Source organism: Centroberyx gerrardi, chromosome 4 (genome assembly GCF_048128805.1).
Source record: "Centroberyx gerrardi isolate f3 chromosome 4, fCenGer3.hap1.cur.20231027, whole genome shotgun sequence".
Taxonomy (NCBI): Eukaryota; Metazoa; Chordata; class Actinopteri; order Beryciformes; family Berycidae; genus Centroberyx; species Centroberyx gerrardi.
In genome coordinates this window covers 10,788,580-10,814,276 of record NC_136000.1, presented here as the reverse complement: position 1 = coordinate 10,814,276, position 25,697 = coordinate 10,788,580, and the positions used below count along the sequence as shown (strand labels likewise).

The 25,697-nt window shown below is 41.7% G+C and overlaps 1 protein-coding gene across 3 annotated transcripts in view; it reads right to left on the bottom strand.

Annotated features, from left to right (window-relative positions):
• Nucleotides 1-623: 623 nt before the first annotated feature.
• Nucleotides 624-25,697, bottom strand: part of LOC139910231 (A disintegrin and metalloproteinase with thrombospondin motifs 20) — an 80,364-nt gene continuing 55,290 nt past the window's right edge. For 2 of the 3 annotated variants that reach the window (XM_071897456.2, XM_071897455.2), the window contains exons 28-40: nt 25,223-25,384; nt 24,722-24,898; nt 10,150-10,317; nt 7,115-7,288; nt 5,912-6,082; nt 5,268-5,468; nt 4,916-5,045; nt 3,770-3,864; nt 3,576-3,670; nt 3,226-3,359; nt 1,758-1,849; nt 1,039-1,143; nt 624-713 (exon numbers count right to left, since the gene is read on the bottom strand). In XM_071897456.2, coding sequence (XP_071753557.2) covers nt 624-713; nt 1,039-1,143; nt 1,758-1,849; nt 3,226-3,359; nt 3,576-3,670; nt 3,770-3,864; nt 4,916-5,045; nt 5,268-5,468; nt 5,912-6,082; nt 7,115-7,288; nt 10,150-10,317; nt 24,722-24,898; nt 25,223-25,384 — 1,794 coding nt within the window. The remainder of the gene's footprint in view (nt 714-1,038; nt 1,144-1,757; nt 1,850-3,225; nt 3,360-3,575; nt 3,671-3,769; nt 3,865-4,915; nt 5,046-5,267; nt 5,469-5,911; nt 6,083-7,114; nt 7,289-10,149; nt 10,318-24,721; nt 24,899-25,222; nt 25,385-25,697) is intronic. The other variant, XM_078282910.1, reaches the window with a different exon arrangement.

Genomic DNA, 25,697 nt, shown 5'->3' with positions numbered 1-25,697 from the left:
TTATTTTTGTTTCATTCATTGTATGTTGGTCTGGATATGAGCAAGAACTAAATGCCCAAAATGTAACTGTAAATCTAAATATTCATGTACTGTGGAAGCATACAACTAGATTACTTCCATGTACTGTATGACAAATTCTGGCAATTCTGTATACTAATAGAATACACATTTCCTCTTCCATTTCACAGAATACCACAAGCAAATGTTGCTTTTATAAGATGATAATCTCTCTCTTGATGATGAGAGAGGATAGTCTGTTAGGTACTGTGTCCCTTTGTATGAAGCTGAAAATACTTAACCAGTATCAGAGCAAACACTCTGATTTTTAGATTCCAATGCACAGACGCATCACAACACTGTGGACAAAAACAAGCTGGCTCGTCTTCAGTTATCAGATTGGATGAAGGACCCTACATGGACGCACAGTACGTAGTGTCCTGCTGTCCGCATGTTCTAGCTGCCATTTGGGAACGGGTGATGTTATTGTAGGATGAGCACTGTTAGATGTTCCTAGTCCACATTCACAGATGAAGTACAAAGGGTCCCACGAATCACCATTATTGCATGTTCCTGGGTCACTACTGTGATCAGGTTGGATTTAGGGTTTGGTCCCTGCCTGGCCCTCACTGGACTTGAACGAGGAGGCCGTTGTGAGCCTGGGGAATGCACTTCCCACAGAAACCACCACAGCGACCGTAGATTCTTGTTCCATCCTACGGACAGAGACAAAAGAGAGAGGAAAGGAGTGGGCAAAGAGCAGCTTTTTATATGGAGAATAAGAGCTTTATAAATGTCACTGGGGATTCCTCTTCAGTGAATCAGACAGAAATACAACATGGCAATTCAGATGGCTTTTCAGTGCCAACAATCTCAACTATCTCACTCCAACACTGATCAAGACCCAACAGGAAGCACAATTACAGCTCAGTAACTTGACAGCCAAAGTAAATTTACATTACACAGTCCGTACAAGTGTAAGCCACACAAAAGCCATATGTCAAAGACAGACATAATAAGAATCTCCTGTTAGCTTCTTACCTCCGATCTGTGGACTTTGACGGAAACATAGTTGCCCTGAGACGTCCACTTGGTGGCCTCAGCCACTTTCAGACCAGTCCCAATCAGATTAATGCTGAACTGGCCCTGCGAACACACACCAGATTCAGTTACTGAACTGTTATTTAACCAGGCAAGTTGACGAAGAGCACATTTCTCATTTACGGTAATGATCTCTGCAATGAGCTGCAGAGAGAGGGAGACTTACACACATTCCCATTCTCTGTTTTTTTTTTTTTACTTTATTGTGTTATTCAAAAGTCAGTTATACTGTTAAGTTTCACAATTCTTATTCATATTCATTTCTATGCTATAGGATAAAGGAAGAAAAGAGAAGTGAAGTGGGAAAGGAAAAGAGAAAAAAGGAAAAAAACAAAAAAAAAACATTCCCATTCTCACGCATGCAAGCTGCCCTGTACTATCACGCTTTTGTACTGTGTGCCACTGAGCATCTCCAGTGCAGTAGTTGGGAGTCAGTGCCTTGCTCAGTGGCACATCGGTAGTTCTGATTTCAAAGGCATGAGTTGTTCTTCTCCTTTACACATTTCCCAGCAGGTCCAGGGAATTGAAGCGGCAACCTTTCAGTAACAAGCGCACTTCTCTGACCTTCAGGCTGCTGCTGCCCGCTCACAACATGTGGCACACAACACCCGACACATGACGCATTGCTGTGAGGCCACAAGGTACAGTATTTTACCTACCTGTGGACACTTGGCTGCACTATAACAGTCTCCTGCTGTAGCGAAGGGCACAGGTCGACCGAGAAGGGTCTGGGAAAACTGGAGGTCTGTGGCTGGTAAACATAAAGACACAAATACAGTCACAATGTGCAGTAATGGATATAAACATGGATGGTAAATAACAAAACAGACACATAACATCAGCAAATACTGTTCATGCAATTAAATTTCAGTGCAGGGTTGATTTATTGTATCCATCCAGGAAATTTTGTTCCTAGAAGCCTTTTGCAATAAAGAAAAGTTCTTATAGTATATCCAGTTTATGAGGATATGATTGAAAACGAATGTGCAATCATTATTACGTGAACCACAGTTTCATTTTACATTTTGAATTGAGTGAATTGACCCCAGCCCTGTTCCATACAGTCTTCTGCTCAGGTCTTAACAAGAGTGAAAGGCTTTTTAGTTGTTTCGCATTTACACTGCATCGTCACACATAATAACCATGACCAGGGCTTTTTCCTGCCCTCCCTTCACGCTGCCTATGTGACACGATGATGAAGTTCACGAGAACCACAAGACACACAGCGAAGCAGCGCCTCTTCATAATCTTCCCTTCATCTTGAACTCATTATTTCTTCTCTCTTTTTTCTCCCCCTTGCTCTCGTCAAGCCGCCTGAAAGCCAAATGAGTACCATGCAGAGGGAGGGTGGGAACATGTGCTGTCAGGACTCAGACCAGACAAAGAGGATAGGAGGATGACTGTGTGGGTTCTAGCGAGTGCTAGGCCAACTTCCCCTCTAGACACACACACACAGACATACACACGTGCGCTTGCTCACTCGCTCGCATGCAAGCGCACACACCCCATGTATGCATTCACATCGGTATCACACGCATTCATACTCACACACCCTGCTAGCATGCAAGCACACATAAACACACTCACACATGCACAAATACAAACACACACATACACACCAAACACCATTACCACTAATCCACATGTGAGCTCTAATCAAAGGCATACATGGACACAACAGGGAAGGTGGGGCCGACTATTGTAATGAGAAAAGGAATATTGCCTGAAGATGTGTGTGAGTGTGTGTGTGAGCGTGCGTCTTCATGTCTTCATGTATATGCAGGCCAAAGGAAAGTGTGTGTGGGGCAACATTGAGCTTGAGAGCAGGCACGCATGTGTGTATGAGCACACATGCATTCCTTTATTCCTGCGCTCACGTGTCTGTCGAGAGGCCCAGTTTCAATTCCCTTCCCTCGTCATGTGAACACGGCCCGTTGGAAGACCGTTATTTGGATTTCAGAGCGGAGAGTGTGGCGAAAGGCAACAAATATTACATTTGGACAGCGCCGGCTTTTGCACGAGCCATTATTAAGTACTACGGGGCGAAGTGTGTGGGGGTTAAAACAACACCGATGTGTGGTCTCATTACAGTAGACCGCGTCGGGCAATCACACAGTAATTACTCACTCATTATCCTCAGGGAGCCCAGGTCCAGACGAACTTTGTGGAAGAGAGTGTATCCCGCTGCTGAGTAGTCGTTCCTGCAGTCACAGTCCTGTCTTCGGCTGCCATTATACGGGCATTCGAAAGGGTTCAGCAACCTTAAGTGTTAAAAACAATGTATATTAACATTAATTTAACACATACATGAGAAAATACATTCTAAACAATACTAAAAAAACAATATTCTACCTTATTTTTACTTTCAAGTAAGAGATAATACAGCATGACACATTATAAATCCCTATGGGAAGCCACGCTGTGTAATTAAGTCACAGCTCACGTGGATATCAGTCGTCACTCTGGATCACACACACCTGTATCCATACACCTCGGAGTAGTTGTCTGTCTGACCGCTGCGCAAGGTCACGTACTCCTTGGGGAAATCAGTCTGCATCTCAGCACAGTAAATCTGGGGCCAGACACATCGAGACAACAGATGAGACCCTGTGGGGAAGCTTGAGGCTGAGTCATGATGTGTGTGAGAGTAATACTGACAGGACTGACACACCTGTAGGATCCGGGACTTGACTTTGAGATAGTACTCCCCGTCCATTCTCACACCCTGTCTCATCTGGACCTCTCGGCAGGACGCGAACAACTGGCCTGGGAGAAGAAATATGACGGAACGGAGGGAGAGGTTTTAGTGCTGCTGTGAGATGGAAGAGAAATGTGCAACAGCAAGCAATAGGAAACATTTTGCATGGAGACACAAATCTTTCCCAGTAAGATCTGCCAGAACTTTTGAAATTGGTCATAATTTAGTCACTCTACTTGTGTAAGTTGGTGAAAACCTAAAAAAAAAATACACGGCCATCATGAAAGCGATACAGAACTGTACAAGACTGCAAAAGCAAATAAAAGAAAAACCACAAATCAAAAAAGATTGTTCTGAGTGGGAGCTGAAGAAAAACAAGGGAAATGTCTCTTTATTTTTGTTGCCTCCTCTGTTGTCCCAGGGTGCCGTGGAGGCCAGATCGCTCTGATTAGCTGATTAGCATTAATATTTGACCGGCGAACTGGCCGTCACCCGAGCATATCATTTTAATTCCACCAGTGCCTGACTTGGCAGAAGCCGACCGATGGCCCAACGCTCCAGCGCAAACCTCGGGGCCGTGTCTAAACATCTGAAATGTGGGGAGTGAACCTGCAAACTTTGGCCCGCTGCCGGCTTCTACTTGCAAGTCGACAATGAAGGCAGCTTCAGCCCCGGCACACACCCCAGAGGCGTTTTGACAGACTGTCCATGTCACAATTTGTAGAAAACTGCTGACTGTCTATTTATTGTTCCACAGAGCAATCACTCCGAGAGGTTTTAAGTGGAGGTCTCAGTTCTGCTCAATGTGTTAAAATAAAGCAACAAGTTGGCTTTCTATAAACACAATCAGATACAGACTTGGCTGCCATATACAGCACAGTCAATTTAATACCATTACTCTACACATTCCTGTTCGGCAGTAAGCACTACATGGATCAGAAGAGTTGGCAAGGATGATAGATTTTGAGTTATATACTTAACTCAAGAGCCAAACATGTCCTCAGGGCATATAATATCACAGAGAATAGATTCGAATGGAATGAAAGAGAAGAGAAGAGAAGAGAAGAGAAGAGAAGAGAAGAGAAGAGAAGAGAAGAGAAGAGAAGGAGTTTGACTCACATTCTCTTTCTCGACATGCAGCTTGAGACTCCGGTCTGTCTGCTGGACGGCAGTGTTTGGACGGTTGGCCTTTGGAGGTCAGACACTCCACCCTGCGCTCCATCACGCCTGCCCCACATGTCTGGGAGCACTGGTACACACACACACACATAAACACAAAAGCATGCCCACACACACCGTCAATAACATTCCAATGGATACAGAGCCGTTAACAAAACAGATCCAAATCCACAAATGAGATTTATCAGTAGAAGCCGTAAAATACACAAGTCATCAAAATGTTTTGTGAAATCTGTGATTAGGCAGAGAGGATTTCTCACGGCACTAACAAGCGTTTCTGGTTCACACACACCTTGCTCCACGGGCCAACTTTCCAGTAGGCTGTGTGCGGGCAGTCCCTGAGGAGGCACTGCCGGGTGCCAGGAGGGTGGGGCTCGGGACAGTGGGTGCTGGCAGAGGACTGGGCAGCGTATGGGTGCAGAGCCTGGGAGGAGGGCGTCATGGAGCAGGAGACCATGCGCTGCTGGTAGCCCACACCGCAGCTGGCAGAGCACTGAGACACACACACACACACACACACACACACACATAAACAATCAATAGCATCTCCCTGCATAGATCAGTAATAATACTAAGGACAGTTATTTAAGTACTGGGCACCTTTGTAGTTGCAAATATATAATATCATACCCAGTCATACCCAGTGTAATTGATAGTACACTGGGTATGACATACTAAATTAAAATGTTTGCTTTTCACTTTGTTGCACCTTTTCCTTTTGGCACTGTGAACTTTGTGGCTGGTCGCACGTTTATTAAAATGGAAATGTATTCTTTCAACCAAGCCACGGTATTTAGGTATTATTTGTGAAAATCTGTTATCTGGTTGATACTTTTTCCTCTTACGTGTCGACTCGGATATTATTAAGGCTAAGCACAAATCTACTTCTGTTTAAATATAGACTATAAACTCAAGCTTGTCTCCTTTTCTTCCTACCTGTGACCATTCCCCTGTCATCCACATGTAGTGGCAGGGAGTTGCGCTGCAGGTCTGGAGCGCGGCAGGCTGAGACGAGGGCTCACAGTAGTCGTCCTGGACGGGGGTCATCCCTGGACCCACACACACCACCTCCCTGCTTCTCACGCCCTCCCCACAGGTGGCATTACACTACAGGGAAGATCAAACATGACAAGTCAGTAAGATTGGAAATCTGTTCAATGCCTGATTTTAGGCAGAGGGGGCAGTGTTGTACTTTGAGCAGCGACACACAGGGAGGTCTCAGATTCCTGCTAGCTGGTTCTTTAGTTCTCCAGATGGCCAAAAGGAAACTATTCTGTCTGAGAATTGCAAATCCCCTATTTTGTAGAGATTTAAACAGGTAGAGTTAATATAAAATTGAGTGTTGTATGACGAAGGCTACGCCAGCTCTCAAACACCATACTCCCAAACATCTGCTCCAGTGATATTGCGAACATAAACTGAATAGCAAATCACAGACTGAATGTTAAGCTGGTTTGACTCGAGCAGCGCAGCAATGGTTTATAGGAGCAATCAAAAGTGATCACAGGGACCAGGATGTTAAAATAAATTCATATCAAACAACACAGTGTCTTGTGTGTGTGTGTGTGTGTGTGTGTGTGGAGTTCATGACAATTACTTTGAATCTCATGAGAACAAAAAAAGATTTCATGGCCAAAGCAAGGAGGCTGTAAGTTCTCGCAGCATCGCAGACAGGAGTCTGAACGCTGCAAACATTCCTGCAGCAGGAGGATACAGCGCTGAGTCCTTACATGGCGCTCCGCTTTCATGCTTCACTTTTGAGGACAAAGCAGGGGACATGAAAGAGTCTGCCAGCATGACGCAGAATGCAGTGATACTCAACAAGACAAAAGGGTTGATGCCATCGGTGCTTTGAGGTTTTGATACGATTTATCGGCAAGTGATGGTTATCAGCAAAGCCCTCATGTTTGACGCAAGAGTGCAGGGCGACCTTCAGCACACGACTGGTGGAGAGAGAGTTCGGTGAGATCTCCGCCAAATAAAAACCTCAATAAGATGATTTAACATCTGTATCTAACACTGGGAGACAGAGAGGGAGGGAGGGGGAGTCAGAGAGAGAGGGAGAGAGAGTATGTGAGAGAGATAGAGAGACAGAGATAGAGAGAAAGAAAGAGAGAGAGAGAGAGAGTCTTTGCTTACTTCTTCCCATTCGCCAGCAACCCAAGTGAAATGGGTGCATTCTGCAGTTTGGCATGGCCGGACAGTGTCAGGACGTGTGCGAGCATCGCACAGCTCCTCTCTCACCCGTCCGGTGCCCTTTAGCCTGCAGTACACATCTCGGTTCTGGACTCCGACTCCACAGGTGGCAGAACACTAGAACAAAACACCAAGAAACACAGAACGCACATCAGAATGACAGCAAGGCAACAAAAGGAAACTTTATATACTGCATGTTTCCTTGCCTTGTGTTTCTCATATATCTCCCAAAAGTATACAGCTGCAAGGATGTATTAAATTACTTATTTTCATGGCCATGCAACATCAATTCTCCACCTATCTTATGGGATGTTTGAGCTCTTTGAGTGTCATTTACCCACTGATCCTGCCCCGGTGCTGCCAGGGCACGTATGTTCCAAAAAACATAAAATCACAAAAACACACTCACACAGTCACATTCGTTTCTAATTTAAGCAACTTTGTTTTGTTAAAACCTTTCATAAATAAATAAACATTCCCACAGACATGTCCATTTTCCCCATGGAAAATTTACCCCAATATTTTAAAATATGCTTTGTTTGGTCTGCTGTGTCAGAATTTTTGATGCTCCTTAACAATGTACTTAATAAATCCAAAGCCAGTTTGTCGCGTCTTTGCGAGCCATATAGCTGGGGTCACACACAGGTCTATCTCATCCATCTCTTTGATGTCCTTTGAGAAGCATACCTGCATGCTGAGGAAGCACTCTTCAGCACTTGAGCTGATCAGGCTGATTTCATTGTAACGTTCCTACAGACCTCAAACAACACTGCATGGCCTCAGTGATTCAACACAGCCAGAAAAGCTGTGCTTTATACAGTGAGTATCAAATTTCCAGAAATTTCCAGATGTATTTGTGTTGTTCATTTCTCATTAGAATTGCATGTTATCATTGTGGAGCATGTGGTTGAATGTGAAGGTTTACGTCCTCAAGTTTGGAAAGAGAACAAAAGGCACCATAGGAAATCTGACCTTGGACAAAGATTAAAAAAAAGGCCTAATTTCTCAATATCCTACAAAGCATTAAAACAGAACCTGCTATTAGGACGGCCATGGCTGCTGTTAACTGTTATGGCTTAAGAAACTTGATTCTAATCTCTCCTGCAAAAGACTTATAGTTCTCCTTGTTAGAAATGGCTTACAAGTGTAGATGAAAAATGAGGAGGGTATTTCATATTAGTGTTGAGTAGCTCCAGACTTAAGCTGCCTGGCCATCTACGATATGAGTGTTTTTTTTGTTTTTTTTGAGAGGGGAGAAGACACAGTAGAGATTTTAAAGAGGTATGACAGTGGAGGGGCGGGTGGACACATGCAGACATCAAAGGTTTATTAGTCTATATCTATAAAGGTCTATATCACTTCACAATACATAAACATTTACATTTCCCTATTTAGCTGATGCTTTTATCTAGAGTGACTTACAATGCAGAATTAGAATAAGTTAAAGCAGCCAGTAAAAGGTAAAGCGTTCTTCTTGTGTCCTTGAAGTATTCAATACAGGATACCCCACACTATAAGGCTCAATGGGCAACCTTCACCCCCAGACGCCCATTACACCCCCAGTCAGAGGTGAGTGAGAGGGCTGAGTAGCTGTGCAATAGCCCAAACGGTTGGTGCTGAGGTTTTCAAAGTTGTCACAGGCATGGATGTTAAGATATAAAACATGTCTTTATGTTCTAGTTGAGGATTTCATGGTTACTGGTGGTATGTGGAGGAAGATGATTGCTTCCAGACACCAGCGAGGGAGAGTGAGAGGGCGAAGGAGGTTCTCTAAGGCTGGGGAATGGCAGCAGTCTCATGGAGGGAGACAGAGGTGGGTCCTTGTGGACCCTTTGGGATTTCACAGCTACCCAGCAGGGGGCAAGGAGACATTAGATTTCATACAGGACATGGAAAGATTTTTTGAGAATCTCCTGAAATCTCTGACAAAGCCTTCAGCACTTGGAGATCATGAAACAGTTTTCAGCCATGGAGTGCGAGAAAAGAAGTGGCGCAAGTTTATTCTCACATCACACCCGCCCTGAGACACAAAGAATGCAAGCCCTCTGTGTGCGTTGTGCGCTTCTGAACAGATACTTGCTCCTCTGGGTAACTTGTCAGAGCATGACAAAGCATCTCTCCACTCAGTCTGCTCTGTGTCCTTGTGATAAATTTGGGTTTTAACATCTCTCTCCCCGTGCTGCCTCCTGGGCCGTGCCCTGGCCCACTGACTTCGGGCCAAAAGTGTGTCATAGCAGCACGAGTAGCCGCTCGGCAGCAGACACCGAGGCTGTGTGGTCGGCTCCACCGCGACTGTGACCTCACTCCCCTGATGACTCTCCTGTGCGTGGCCTTTGCCCTGCCAGTGTCTGGTTGCGCCAGTCTACAATGCTACAGAAACCTGCTGTGCCCCGGGACTTCTGTCATTCTTAACGCCATGCTTTCATCTGTATGGGAGGGCTAGCTTGGCCACATAAGCTGCAGCTCTGGATCTCCGTGTGTATCTGTAAGTTCAGTAAGTTCATTTACTATGCTTTTGGGCTACAAAATAATTGTTATAGGATTCATTTAATTGAATGTGAACTGCATGAGCAAGCTTTTGTGTGTCATGCTGCATTGGTGCGAAAAAAAATGCTCTTGAAACATGCAGGTCTATAAAAGAGCTTCAAAAGAAGAACTCATCTGATTGTAAACCGAGCAAGATAAAACTTGCAAAAACATTTTGAACTTTTTATTTCTGAACATTTTAATCCTCAAGTAGACAGGTCAAGTTGCATAAACAGTTTTGTAAATCCAGCCTGTGGTGTTTAGCTCACATTGGAGGAAATGGCACATTGCTCTTGAACATGTGTAAACTGATTGGTGATTGGACAGGTGCTGTGTGTGTACATGTCCTACATCTGCGACCTCTGGGAAGCTTTTGGCTGAGTTTGTGCTGGTGTCTCAGCTGCTAGCAGTTACTGTTAGCATGGTCCCCGAGGGGCCCAGGGCACACATACCTCCCTCCACTTGTTGGCCTTCCAACTGGGGCATCCCCTCGCCCGACAGGCCTTCTGCGTCCGCGGCCGTGACAGATGACTGCAGTGCTCTTCCTCTATTTGGGTTTGATTCTGATAAACACAGGCTATCTCCCGCTGCTTGGTCCCCCGACCACAGCTCACCGAACACTGAAGAGAGAGAAAGAGAGACAGAGAGGGAGAGAGGGAGGGGGGGTGTTGGGGGCAGGAGAAGAGACAAGAGGGTGGTGTTAGCACAGTCCCATTGAAGATTATATCTGTACTAACACTCATGATGACGTAACGTTTTCTGATACTATTCAGGTTATCCAGTGCAGTTACAAAATTTGTGGGGTAATATAACAAGGGTGGAAAATCAGATGCTGTGAAGTTGTGTTATGCTATATTGAATTTTAAACTGCAGTCAATATTTCCATATCTACTCCTTTGTTTAATCTACAGTGTAGTTTATTGGCGGCTGCAGGGGGATTCCTTAAGTACATAAGGGTGAATTGAAGGCTAAAGAAACTTTTAAGAGAGAGAAAATAGACCTTGAGAGACAGAGTCAACAAAGCCATGGACATAAACATGGTCGTACAATAAAATGTTCTACTCAACATAATGTACATATTTAGATCTCAAGACAAGAGCACTGGGTGCACCAACAGCTTACTTGTTGCATCTCATGGCCAAGTGAACACACTGTAAACAAATTTTAGCTAAACAAATCAAATGGATTTTGCTAAAACCTTTGTCAAACACTCACACTGGTGGAATGCAGCCAACTATTTAACCTGTAAACAGAGGAATTACTTTTAAAGCCCCTGCGAATGGTAGAGACATGGGTAAGAGGAAGAGAAGATTCAGAGAGAAACCTGGATGCATGTGCATGGCTAGACAATCATCTGGTTCCAATAAGGAACCTAGAAATGCTTCAGGAAAGCTAGAGAGAAGAAGAAGAAGAAAAAAAAAACATAATGAATAAAAACCAGAGACACTGATGAAAGCATTGAAAAAGGCCTTTGCCTGAGACGGTAGATGAAAATATTCTAGACTCTTCCGTCCTCATGAGGCCAGACAGCAATTAGGATGCCAGCTATTTCTGCTCGACGAATGAGCGCCCCTACACAAAGCCACTCCAAAATGGGGTGCTGGAATCGAATACACAAGACGAGGAGAGTTACGTTTTGTCTTAGCATATTTTCCAGTCCAGATAATAAACATAATATTGCATTGTCCTCTAATTATGATCTCAGAATGTTGCATAACACCAAACATGCATTTTACAGTGTGCTCATGGTACACTTGTGCTCATCATACTACAGACTACTGGACAATGGAATGAAAGAGCTTCTTTTGGAGAAATTTCTTGAAGCATTTTTTTTCCCTTTCCTATCTCTTAGTCTCCAAGTTCTAAGAGCTAAGAGAGTTTTTTTCCCCCTGCTAACTGAAGAAAACATTCTGCTGCTCAAGGTTTGAGTAGCACTTAGGTGAGTGCACTCGTCTGGAGTACCCATTTGAACCCTTCAATAGAGTCACCTCCTGCCTTTTCTTCTTTAGTGTGGTGCGGGCAGCGGTCGACACTGCACACACATGCATCATACGCATTGTAATTACCGAGGCATTTTAAACACAGGGCTGGCTCAGCTGACGGGGAACATCAAAGCCGGGCCAGAGCTGAGCGACTGATCCTGAGCACGGCAGATTCACATACCCGCTGCACACTCACTCAAAAATGATAACAGAACTCCCTCTACCTCAGACAAGAGCAGAGACAGGCAAACATGTTGGGGGGATAAGGAGGGGGCTAGCCCCTCCTTACTGCTGTAAAAGAAGGAGAAAAAAAAACGAGAGAAAGAAAAAAAAAAGGGAGGAAGAAAGGAAATCGCAGCCATACGGGCTGTGCTCCCCGGCTGAACTGTATCTGCTGTTTAACGGTGGGAGAAAAGACGTTATATGGCGGTGTGCTCCTCCCTCTACCCTGCCAACCTCATCTGTCAGCCATTAGTTAATCAGGGCTGGTAACACAGAGCACAGAAAACTGGCACAGCGCGTGGGACCAGAGGACAGCTTCACCTCTGAGAGCAAGAGGAGGGCAAGGACTCAGGGACCTCTGCTTCACCGCTCTGCCGCTGGGCTGCTTCACTCACCAGCACCCATTCAGGTAAGACTATTCCACTTACCAAACTTCAGCTGCTACAAGTGCGCTGTCAAGCTGCTATTCTAACTTGTACTTAAGAAAAATAGCGGTGCCTGCATTTGGAAAATGTCAGATGTAAAATGGATGTGTGCATATCCTTCGGAGCTTGCTGCAGGATTGATTATTACGTGACTGAGAATTGCAAGGCACATGCAGAGGCATGATAGGATCTAATGCCTTGTGTTACTAGTAACATTAAATGTACATTGTCTGCATTTTTATATATGTTGTGTTAGATATTAACAAGTTTTGTTTGTGTACTAATTCAAATGACACAGGTGTTATAATGTTTTGAATATATATGGAGAAAACGTCTCAAGGTCTCTACAACATGAAGACAAATCTCCATGAGAAAAGTAGCATGTAAAACAATGAGTCACATGGGAAATGAAACTCTCTTGAGACAGATTTGGCCTCCCAAGTTGTAACAGCAATTAATTTCACATGATTAGGTGGGTTAAATCTACTATAATCCGATGAGGTTCATCTAGGCATAATATGGATTACTATAAAACGGAATGACACAATCGCCTTGAATTTGGCACAATGTTGAAAACCACCCAATTAAAACGGCTTTTGTTTAACGAGGTTCTCCAAGCAGAACAGAAGTACTGCACAGAAAGAGATATGTGATATTTAAAGCCATACCTAACAGCCAGGCAGCTCTTACTTATTCTGCTTAATGCCTTCAAGCATTCCTGATTTGCTAGTGTTTCATGGTTCTGGAACAATTCACATAATTGAGTGCCAAACCAAATCTGGCTAATTCACGTTTATTCTGCATGGTATTAAACCTGACTATAAAACAGCTTGGATTTCTGCAGCGCAGATGTCTGACTTCAATGAAATTACCAAAAATAATTTCTTACAGGTACATTTTAACTGTATAATGAGACCGAAACACATCCAAACATTAGCAACTATTGATTTTTTTTTTTTCTTTTATGGGCAGCAATGTCTTTGTGTAGGACTGGCAGGCAGCACCCTCAAGAAGACCCCACCCACTCCTTTACTGTGAACAGGTAAGCCAATAAGACACAAGGAAACAGTTGGATACAGATGAGAAACATCACTAGTGTTGAAATATCTGTCACTAAGCCAATATGACAATCAAACCAGCTAATACTGCACCTCAGAGAGAGATGGGGAATTCCACAAACACAACTATAAACTTTGGATTAGATCATAACTGCTTTGTGTTTAAATAGGCATTCATTTTATCACTGTTTATTATGGGTGCAAACTGTGTGTGCAAACATTTTTTTTTTACTGTGAGAACTGTAAGCGTAGGTGTGTTTTTGTTTGGTGATAGTGGTACAAGTTGACATTTGTGAAACATTGGTCTTATGCTGAATCTGCAATACAAAAAGAGCTTCAATGTGAGCTCTGCCAGATCTGCCAGATCTTCCCTTGGCCACAGTGTACTTAACAGATATGCTGGTTTATCTCTCAGTTTCGGCTTGCTTCTATATCACTACATTGATGTACTACAGTATAATGAAATAAATTGTTTTGTGAAACTAAAGCCTTTCACAGGACTACAGTTTAGTTATTAACACCTCTTTAGATTTCAGCTTTTAAATGGATTTTTGTTGTTCAACTTTTCATGTCAGAACAAAGATGCATTGTTAGGCGTAAAGGAAAAGCCTGTTCAAACGCAATTTTAGACCACAAAGGATAGTTTTTTTTTTTGGTTGCATCTATCCTATATTTACTGGCTCTAAGTAATACCATATCTTAGAATGTGTGAGTGCCAAGGTCGAATTCCGATCACATTGCAGCACGATTGCAATGCAAGATGATGGTAATACCAAGCATATGGTAACCGTAGTTACACTGACTCTTCAAAGGAGCTCAGTGCTGACCTGGAGCAAGAACAAACTTGCAAGTAAAGGCTGCGTGAAGATAGTCTAGAATTTTATACCCTGAACTACAAGTTGTCAAGATTGTGAGATATCTCAAACACAGTTATCTGCTCTTCATGGCCATGCAAAATCTTAATTTATGAGACAATATGTTATGCATAGACACCATATCAAGCAAGGCCAAATGATAGTAGGGAACTTGATGCACTTCAACACAGTGATATGGGTGTTTTGTTACAACTTTATGAGTATCATTGTATTCTTCAGTGCATGGATATACTGAAGATTAGAGAGAGAGAGAGAGAGAAGGGGGGAGAGAAGGGGGAATGAGACATATGGTCACAGAGCATGAAGGCTGATTTTCTGTTCAAGTGCTGTTTTGCAGGGAAGTTTCAAAGACAGAAGTCAAAACAACACATGTTGTCAACGCGGGAACAGCTGGTAAGAGCGGCGTCATGGGGCAGAGGAATGTCAAGAGTCATAGATCTTTTATCCATCAGGCCAAAATAGCCACCCAGACTTGTTTGAAACCATGCACAGGAGCAGGCTAAACTAATGATATATGTGCAACTCACCTCACACTGTCTAACCTAGTCCATACCCAATCCAATCTGGTAAGAAGACATTGTAAACTATAGAAATCATATCATGTATTCAACAAAAATGAAATGGGTTACAGACAAATCTTGTTTTGCAGTAAATATACAACACCCAGTGTAAAAATTCATTTGGGACATGTTGATTTTGCCATTGCATTAATTCCAGGGTGGTGCTGATTGAAAAGGATAATGTGGAAATTATTCTGTGCCAATACAGTTTCTGCAGTTTCTGATAGACTGTCGGCTACAGGAGCTGCAGAGTGCCTGCGACTCAAGATGAATAGCCAACTAAACTCAACGGCACAGTCTGCACTCCACGACTTTGCCATCTCTAAAGAGTCAAATAAACAACCGGTTGAGTGGGCATATAGAGTTTCTCCAGCACAGTTTCCTTTTAAGTCAACACCACTCAGAAAAGATACACCGAGCAACCATAAGTCAACATGGAATGACAAAACAGCCTAGTTTTTCCGTCTGTCTAAACATTCCACTGGGAGCTTTTTCCATTACCATGTTATACTGAAACATCTAGCACTGCCCAGCTGAATACTCTGCTGCAGTTTACTACAGATGGCAAAAAAGCGAAGAAAAAAAAAAATAATAATAATTCTTGATGACAGAACTTGAATAAAAACAGCAGATCAGGCATACAGTTATAAAGTAGTGACCTTTGACATAGGATGTCCAAGTCAAACTCCCTCTTCCTGTTAAATGTTACCCGGCTGCTTTTCTTAATCTATCATAGCAAACAGCTTGCCACAGCTTGCATACAAGGAGGGATGGCAAAGCTCCAAGATGTACAAGAGCTTGACTTTTACAGGTTTACAAAAAAGTTATGAAATGATGCAAGGGAGGGAAGATGCCATAGTTATAACAGTTATTTTGTTATTTTTTTTATTGGAGCTCCACACCTGCTCTGTGTCTCATTACCACATATCCCCAAGCAGAACCGTGTTTACACCGCTCCGTTTTATGGAAGTATTATGAGGGTGATTGTGGTTTTTTTGTGTTTGAGTGCAAATCGCTCTGTTTACCAAAACTACTATCCCCTTTTGTAACACCCCCCACCCCCACACTTTGAAAACCTGTTAATGTACCTGGTCTCAGCCAAGTCCATGGGTGGTACTAAGTCTTGAAAAAGGCAATATGCCCTCCAAAGAGGTATGTTCCATGATTTAAAGGAAAAATCCACACTAGAACACTGTTAAAACACTGCTAAAATGGCGAAATATACATTTATTGGCCCATTTTGCTGTTTGGTGGAGTATTTTTCTTATTCTCGCGGGTAACTGGCCAAACGTAGATGACAGGACATCAGGTCGAGATAGTTTCCAGCACAGTTACAATGATAGCAGTTTTTTTTTTTAGTTTGATTGCAGAATTTTTTTTCAACTATCTAAAACATCAACGGCAGCCATCAGAATCAAACAGCAAGGGCTTTCTTCAAGACCCACCATTTCACACAGATGTTCAACAATCAGAGGAGGCAGCGACACCAATTTCTTCCTCTGACAGTAGCCTCAATAGACCATAATGCAATTGTCCTCTCAAGCGAGACATCATTTTTTGTCCCATATAAGGGATTCTGGATCCCGCCGGGGTCGGATAGGGGTGTAAAATGATTGCCTTTAACTACGCCCAATGCTAATACTGACTAGTTTTGCTATTGAGGGTTCCTCTATTATGCATTTGTTTATTTGTTGAGTTAGATTCTGATGGGTTTTGAAGCTGCAATGAAAAAACAAAAAAATCTCTAGCCATTACTTAGCTTAGCATTCCAGCATTTTGTGGCTTTGTGGTGTGAGAATAACGCAACTTCCGCATCACGGTTAGCAAAATATGTTTTAAAAATTCAGTATTCAATTATTTCACCCATTTTAAGAACAGAACGAGTGGAAAAAATGGAAAATGGAAAAAAAATGGATCCGAAAGCCCTGAAATGACAACACTTGAGAGGACAATGCAGCCACAGCTTAACATGTTTTCCGATCTGTTGTCGGTTGGGTGTGAAATACAACGCCTTTTTTGTAATTTGTAATTTTGTAATTTATTTGCATTGTTCTTTCTCCGCCTACAGATATAAAGCACAGAAAACCCCATTCTCTGGGGGCTGTTGAAAGTCATTCTGGGAAATGTAGGAACTCACTATCTTAAGTAGAAATAAACGAGACAGGTTGAGGGAAAGTGGGAAACACTTCACCACAACATAACTCCTGGGATGCTTTGAACATCACAAATCAATGATATGCAACAGTGTATTCAAGGGTGGATTTTTCCTTTAAATAGCGGTGTCTTTTAATAACAAGCGTAGAAGAGGCTGAATATGTAACTTTGATGAATAGTGCATCAGACATTGACTGACGTACTGGAATTTCCTCACCATCTGTGGACCAGCGGCTCTGCTAACGCAGAACGGTGAGCAAGTAGAAACAGACCCGGCAGGTAGCTAACTTGTGTGGATCGTACAGCACACACACTCAAATAGTACGAGTACAGCTTCGTCTCTGGTAGAAAGTAAATTGGCGTCTATAGTGTTGCTAACTCCCCACACATCAGCAACGGTAGTCTAGTATATAAGACAAAGGTGAAATGAAACAAGACCTCCACTCCCTGTTAGAGTGGGTTAGAACAATTTTCTCAGACACCCAATCTATCACTGTCTTTCCCAGAGTACCGTAAGAGGGGAAAAAAAAGCTCTTTGACAATTCCACAAACTCCAAAGTCCACTCCATCAACTTGATAGCATCGACAGGCCCAAACATGACCAGGCCCCATCGCGTCTGCATGTGACAAGAATATACATTTAAGTGCCGTCTGCGAAGTGACTCCCAGAGACTTAAGAATACTCTAAAATACTTCACCGTTCAGTTGAGGAAAAGCAGACGCCATGTCAAACTAAGGCCATGTTCCCTATCATTCGATGAGCCGGGGATAGCCCGACTTAAATGCTTCCAGATTTTCACACCCTGTCTCCTCTCATTTCATCTCATTGCATCTCTCCCCAGCTGGATCGCCCGCAAACACTATCTGCCCTCTGTTCGTTTCTACCAATGCCCTGCAAAGACTCGTTGTGGTTTTGAGTCAACTCATGTTCCCTCAGATGGGGCGTTTTTGCCATTGGCCTTACAGCGGCAGCATTAATAGTTACATCTAAATGAGACTCAAATGTGCACCGCACCGAGCCGCAATACAACAGACTATATTTCATACTCCAACGTTTGATGTCAACCATGCTCAATAGCAGATGTCCATAAAAACAGGAGGGTCATTACATGAAAGACACGCTGCTCCTGATGCTCAATTTTTATCTGCCATATGTACAAAATAAATATCTTGTCTGTCAGTGCATGCATGAGAATGAAACACAGATCAATCACAGCATGCGATACATGTCATTTGTTATTTTTTTGTAATGAGGTGTGGTATCATCTTTTAATTGCTCTCTGAATTACAATAAATTGTGAGATTGTTTACACAAGTGCTGGCAAAGAAAATCATGCTAATTACATCGTTCTGGAATGAAATCCAGGGCCAAAACAAAATGATTTAAAACAGATCGGAACCTGAGTGAAGGGAAAAATAATACTCTAAAATGAAAAATATTTTATTGCAATATATTGTTGCAACTTTTATCCATGTCATCCAACTACTTGACCTGAGATAGACTTCCATTCCTGCTGTGAAAGCTATGCTTTAGTCCAAATATTTTGAATCTTCAGATAACATCTCACAGCATCTGGTTTTGTGCCTCCCAAGGCTTCAGTCTACTGGTCTGCCAAATTCTGCAAGCCATAGTGCTTCATTTTTAACGAAACAAACCATCAGTTGCATCATTTTGCTGGTTTCAGCTACAAAAAACTAACGTAAAGGCCCAAATGTAACATTAGCTCCCAACTCAGGTTTCAATTACAGCCATGACAAGAGCAATGTTGGTGAAGACCAGGGGAACCTTCCAGCCACCACTCCAATCGCTCACTAGACTGGCATATGGGCAGGATCAGGAAACACAAGCCCAGTGATGTCACGACCAACTGACCCCAGGGTGACAGGTTTGGAGAATGTTCCTGCCCAGTGGCCTCAGGCCAAAGTCAAGTATGTCAATGTTGTGCATGTGGATTTCATTTGAACCAGCATGTTTAGTTCAGAGTCACTTCAACTACGATCCCCCTCCATGGGAAACCCGCTCTCGGCAGGAAATGGTATGTTTTTGTTAGCAACAAACAGGCATAAATTACTAAAATGGTGGCGCGGTTGCCAATTCATCACACACAGCCGTATTGTTGCTCTTTGCACACATCTGACATCAACATTGCTTTTAAGGTAATCACCATTAGTTATTTACATTCTTGCTAATTTATGTGAAAGTATGCTGCTCCATACCGAAAGGTTGTGCAATAAATGAGAAATATTTGTTTTGTGTCTGGTTATTTTTTTATATCTCAAAAACTGTTCAAACTGAGAAATGTGTTCGGAGGAATTGCAGTACGTAAAGAACATTGCTTTGGCTATCATTCATCGAGAAAGAGTTTCCAAGGCTTTCAAAAAAAAAATATATATATATATATATATATTTTGTCAACAAACTGGATTGTTGATTGATCTGTAAAATTGCTTTTTTGCACATTATTGTCATGTATTGTCATCACAAAAATGACTAATTTTGATCAAATGTTTACCAAGAAGCAATGCACAGTTGTGAATATTGTTGAGATGGTAGTATACCATAAATAAAGTAATTTCCCTGTTAAGGTGTGCTTACATTTTTTGCCAGGAAAGTACAAGAAAAAAATAAAAAAACATTAAACAAATGACTTGACAAAAAAAGCCTAAACAGCCTAAAACGTCTGTGGTAACTGTGATAACTAATTTGTTGGCTAATTCCATAAGAGGGGGCAGATCTATAACATACAACAGAGAATACAAAGCATGTGTGAGATATATTTGATTAAAGAATTGATTGCATATAAAGAATTTAAAAATAACTGTGGCAAAAATACCAGGATTTCATTCAATTATAAGGTTCTATTGGACTTTTTTTTTTTTTTTTTTTTCAAAATTGAGTTATCCACATATTCATGATCTTTGAATGTTATTTTATGATTTTGTGGTGTTCCATTTGGAGTTAAATATTTAAAAATGTATAAAGCACATAACAGTTTTGTCAGCTGGTGTGTCAAATCTTTAATGCTCAAGATCTCAAAACTGCACTCCACCCAGATAGAACCTTATAATTCAAGCTTATGGGTTATTGCTGCAAACATATTTGATTGATATTGCTAATCACTGGTACACAAATGCTAGTATTTCTCTGTGGCAAAGAAAAATGACTCGGGACTGCTGTCAACAGAAGAGGCCACTACACAAGGTAAGACATGCTCCACAGCCATAAGAAATATTGTGGCCATGTTGTGTGACAAAAGGATCCAAGGCCATGCTATTTTCCTCTCTCCCCAGACGGAGGATAAGCTGCTAATAAACATGACATTTCACCAGGACATGAACTGATACCATTTCTCTTTCATCACAACAATTCAGAGAATCCTATTAAAGCTTCCAGTGCTTTTGAATTCAGATTTATGATAAATGTCACATGTCAATGTCAATGTCCAGGCCATTTTTTTTTTATCACAGATGATGGCCTCAGGTTTAAATTTAATCAGCTCAAAACTCTCCAATACAACATGTACAGTATTGTTTTGTACAGAGCTATATTAGTTGAATACTACACTGCACTTGGGTAAATTAACAACTGTCAAACTTAGTAATTTGTTATTTTCTGAGTTTCCTTGTTAACTGAGGCCTCTGGTATGGCATACAGATGTTTTCAGTTAAATTGTCTGATATTACTTTTCGCCCAGGTGCTTTTTAATATTTGTGCTGATAGAATGATCTCTTCCTTAGAAGATATGACAATATGACAGATGCACAAATGAATCAATCAGCAATATTCCATAAACACTCTGTTTTCAGGCCTTGATTTTGGACCTCATCAACTAAACAATCTTTGCCAACACTGATTAATACCAATTATTGTTGTAGTAAAAGTAATACACTGTCGGTTTCCTGCCAAAGGCCTTACGGAGAGCTCTGTTAATACAATTGTAAACAGATGTGCCACCCAGTGCCAAAGTTTGATTTGGACTGTGTATGTTTTCTCTCGGGAGATTACAAAATAAAATGCTAAAACCCATAATATAAATGGAGAAGGCCTGCAGTCTGTTCTACACTACACTATGCAGCTGTATGGGAAGTCACAGAGGTAATATAGAAAAAGATTTCAAGTATGCCACCAAAGTTAGCATTATACAATGATTATGCTCCAGGGAATGAAGCCAATTGTGGGTCAAATACCAAATACCACAAAATGACCTACAAGTCAAGTCTTTTCTATAAGCTCTTTACATTACAGTATTTGACCTTGAGGCATTGTACATACTGTACAGTGAATAAACACACACTGCTGAATTGCATACACATGGCTCACCAGTACATGTCAGTGTGCTAGTGAGCTGTGCAACTTCTAACCTATTGGTGAGAGGAAAACTACAGTATCTACAATAGCTACTGAATATAAATGTAAACTGAACAAAATGTTTCCATGTTAAAGCAATAAACTAGTAGACTGCTACCATTTTGTAATGTACTGCGTCTTATTTTGTCTTGTAATGCTATTTCTAAGTGAAACGCTTTGTGGGATTTATATGATGTCTTCATAACCTTGAACATAAATTGTGTTTTACTTTGAGCGTACAGTACAAAGCAACTATTAATATTGTTAAAGGGATGGACGTTTGCCAAAGAAACAATCCTTGCTAAGTTTGCCAGTAGAATATTGCATTGAGAAACAACACAAATTTCACATTTATGTTTCTTTAATAATCTTTACAGTGGGAAAAGCTAAATTCAACATGTTTATGTATTTTTGCACGTGAATGAAATAAATAGCAAAAAGAACAACAACGAAACCAAAAATGCAAAATAAAGCAGAGTTGCTCCCTGTAGTCTGGCAACTGTGCACCATGGGGTTAAAAATGAAGAGCTGCAAGGGAAACTGCCATGGCTGAGGAGTCTTGGTTGGAGTCTTGGGAGGGAACGACACAAACGGCGAGAGAAACCAAGGAACAAAAGAAAGAGGCTGCAGACATCCTCAGCGGGGAGGGTACCGACATAAATACAGAACCAAGTGCAACACTTCACCTGAACTATGTGTCACAATATCTTCATGTTGCCATAACTAAAAGGTAATTCAGAGTGCTTATACGGTGCAGAGTCATATTCTCAAACTGGTCACAAATTGTTTGGAAGAGCCTGAATCTGCAAAGCTGCACAACCATTGGAAAGTATCTGTGAGTGCCTGTCTCACAGCAGAGTCTCAAAGCAGAGTCCAGGACATACACATATATGGCAAAAGTACAGTGGCTCTTGCATTGAGCTACTGATGTGAGAACTGTAAATTCACTTGGATATGTTACAAGGCTGTCACAGAACACTAAAACTGTGAATTGACCGTAAGACTATAACAGATTAAAGTATTGAGAGCAGATCCTTTTTAACACGTTGCAAGGCTAAAATGGATCTGGCTATATACTGCGTTGACAGGTTAACTAGCCATAAAATGCAGCTGTATGTGATGCTGTAAACTACTGAGAATTACAAGAGTTACTACCTGATAACAGTCCCATTTGCATAGTGCTTTTAAAGGCTGAGATACACTGGGCATTTTTTTAGGCAAAGAGCTTGACAATATTTATCAGCAATAGGAAACAAAATGGGGCCCAGAGTCTGAAAATTAATATAAATGATTTCAAGAAGAGGTTTCTGTGTAATCAATGCAACAACGCTGAGGCAACTCCCTCAGGGATGTTGCCCATAAGTGTTGCCTAAAGAGTTGCCCTGTATATCACTACCTTACGAGTAGCAGTAGTGATCTGGATCACTGGTCAGGTCACATGACTGTAGAGACTGACGTGGCAAACCAGTCTATGGTAAGAACCCATTTTCTTTACACATAAAAGGCCCAGACCAGTACTCAGTGTTCAGATGACATGTGTGGATAATGACAAATAATTCAAGTAAAGTGTTACATCAGTCTAAACTGGAACAAAACATTAAAGCTGCAACAATGAATAATCTATTGTAAACAAATAAATAAGTTTCATTTGAAAAAAAAAAAAAAAAAAAAAAATCCTTCAGAAATATAAAAACTGGCCAAAGGAAAAAAAAGTGAAACAGCAACAAATGACTACAATATCATAAGGAAGAGGTATCTGTGTGTTTCAGGTTGTTTTTATGGACGATGAAGTTGAACAATATACCGAAAGACTTTCAGATGAAAGCTAAAATAGAACAGCTGAACCGTAACCTTTACTGACTGCACTGATAGTTTTATGTTTAATAAACTGCATTGATTTTGACTCCACATTACCAGAATAAATAAATCCATTGTAAGACCTGGAAACGTGCTAAAATAAAACTCTTTTCACAATACAAACTGCCCACCGCGGTATACTGTAATTGTTTCTATAGCACCATGTCATAATCACAGGAAAAAGATCAAAATGGCAAACACGATAAATTGCATTTTAATGTTGACTTTTCTGTTTTCTGCATTGCTTTTACCGGAGATAATGGGTTAAATCTTATCTTGCGCAAATCTCACATTGTCCTCCGTTCACAGATGTAAAGTAATATTTAGTCCAAAGTGCTCACCATATAAAATATTTGTTTAGGTCAACACTTTGTTGATCGACTTAGTGAGAGACTGACAAATGACGAAAACGATGACTTGTGCCTTATCTGGGGTTTTATACAAGTGACCAGGTATGATAAAATGTTTGAATGATGACAAATTATAATTACAGTGTAGCTTTCTAAGGCATTTCAGCCTGTTTTCCCATTTCATGTACAGTATGTATACTAGACTATATACTCTGCAAATTGAAATAAAATATATTTTAACAATGAATTAATATTTTCCTATATTGATTACTTTTCTATCTTTGTGCTCATCAAGCCATTTATTTTTAACTGACTGTTGGAAACTTTTCTTTGCTACTGGGATATCACATATGTCAATGTAGACTGTTTCAAATATTTGACCTAAAAGAGATGAATCCATTTTGAATTGTATTTCAACTTTCACCTATGAGTAAAAAAAAAACTTCCACAATATCAAAAATACTAATGAAACATGTTGTTTTGAAAATATTTTCCTCTGTACAAATGTATTTACTCATGAAGAAAGACGAGAGGTCTGATCAAGAGCACCAGTAAAAATATTAAATATAATATTCAGTTATGAAAACTAGCTACTAAAAAAATTCATACTGTACAAAGATACATATACAAAATACAGTAACAGTCATTTGTTGCTGTTCAATAAAGGTCATAATATTAACTCTTATACACAAATATACACTTGTGTACTTCGGATACAGGATGAAGACAGCAATATCAACAAAGAACGTTTACTTCACGCTTCACATATGAAATAAATATCTTCTTGAGTTATTCATTATTGCCGCTACAAATATATGGCATTATTGGATAGCACTGTCCCTCTAATTTATAGGTTTTAATTTGGAGCCGAGGCTCGAAATGGGATCCATGTGTTTTTAATGATTCCCTAAGTGGAGCAGCATTCTGTTTTTTTTTCCTTTTTTTTTTCTCGATTCTAATCAGCACCATGCCACTGCAGGCCCGTCTGGGTGGGCCGGGGCTTGCAGGCCAACAGTGACGCTAGATACCTAGCACTCAGTTGAATCTCCTACAGTTTAAGGCTAAAAAAACACTCGGCACACAGGTCTGAAGTACTCTCCCTGTCATTTTAGCACACACCACGTCTACTCACAGCGACGCGCCCCCAGCGAGGAACATAAGTGTCGGAGGGGAATAAGGAAGTACTATCGTACCGGCTTCCATGGTCGGCGGTGCCAGGAGGCAGAGCCTGGGCAGGGCTGCAGGTTGCACTGCTCCATGTCCGGCGGCTTGTCCAGGATGTCGCAGTTGTGGTCGTTGAGCCTCTGGCCGTTGGGCCGCTGACACACCACCAGGCGGGTCCTCCTCCCTCCTCCACAGGTCTGGGTGCACTGAGGAGAGAAATAAAAAAATAAAGTTTAGGATTCTTTTATTGTGTCTCACTCTGGACTGAATTAGCACTGAGTTTACAAGAACACTGTCCTTCGACCCACAGGTGCCTGTGTGTATGTGTATGTGTGCGTGAGTGTGAGAGAGAGAGAGAGAGAGACAGACAGAGAAGGCATAACAGGTGAGAAGAGGTGAAAGACGGGAGGTGAGAGGGAAAATGTAGGGAGGCAGGGGGTTGAAAGAAATGGATCTGGGAAGAGGGTTCAGAATGAGTAAAGGGGAAAGTAGACAGAAAACTGTGTCCCTGAGCCTAAACACGTCCTCACCTCTCCCCAGACACCATAGTTCCACAGAGGACAAGGCCCCGAGTCGCAGCTCTTGGACTCGGCAGGTTTGACCCTCTCATCACAGTAGCTGTTGCTGCGGCCGTCCGCATCCTGACAAACCACCACCCGCCTCTGGAAGCCTCCTGCACATGTACTGGAACACTGGAGAGCACAAACAGTGTGTTACATGAGGACTGTGACAGCATGAGGACTTACATGACCTGGGTCCAACCTGGGCAAATACTGTAAATCTTAGCGTTTCTTTTAAACTGTCTGGAGTACCAGATGGGTGGGGTTTAGCAGGCATCAGAGCATTTTGGGAGTGGAGAAAAAATAAATAAATTCAAGACCACAATTAACTATATTGTGAGCATGGGATGGTAATGCGTGCACACAAAATAGATCTTGTGCCCTCGTTTTAATTAATTTGAGTGAACAATTACATACTATTCCTTCATTTTAGTTAATTTGTGCC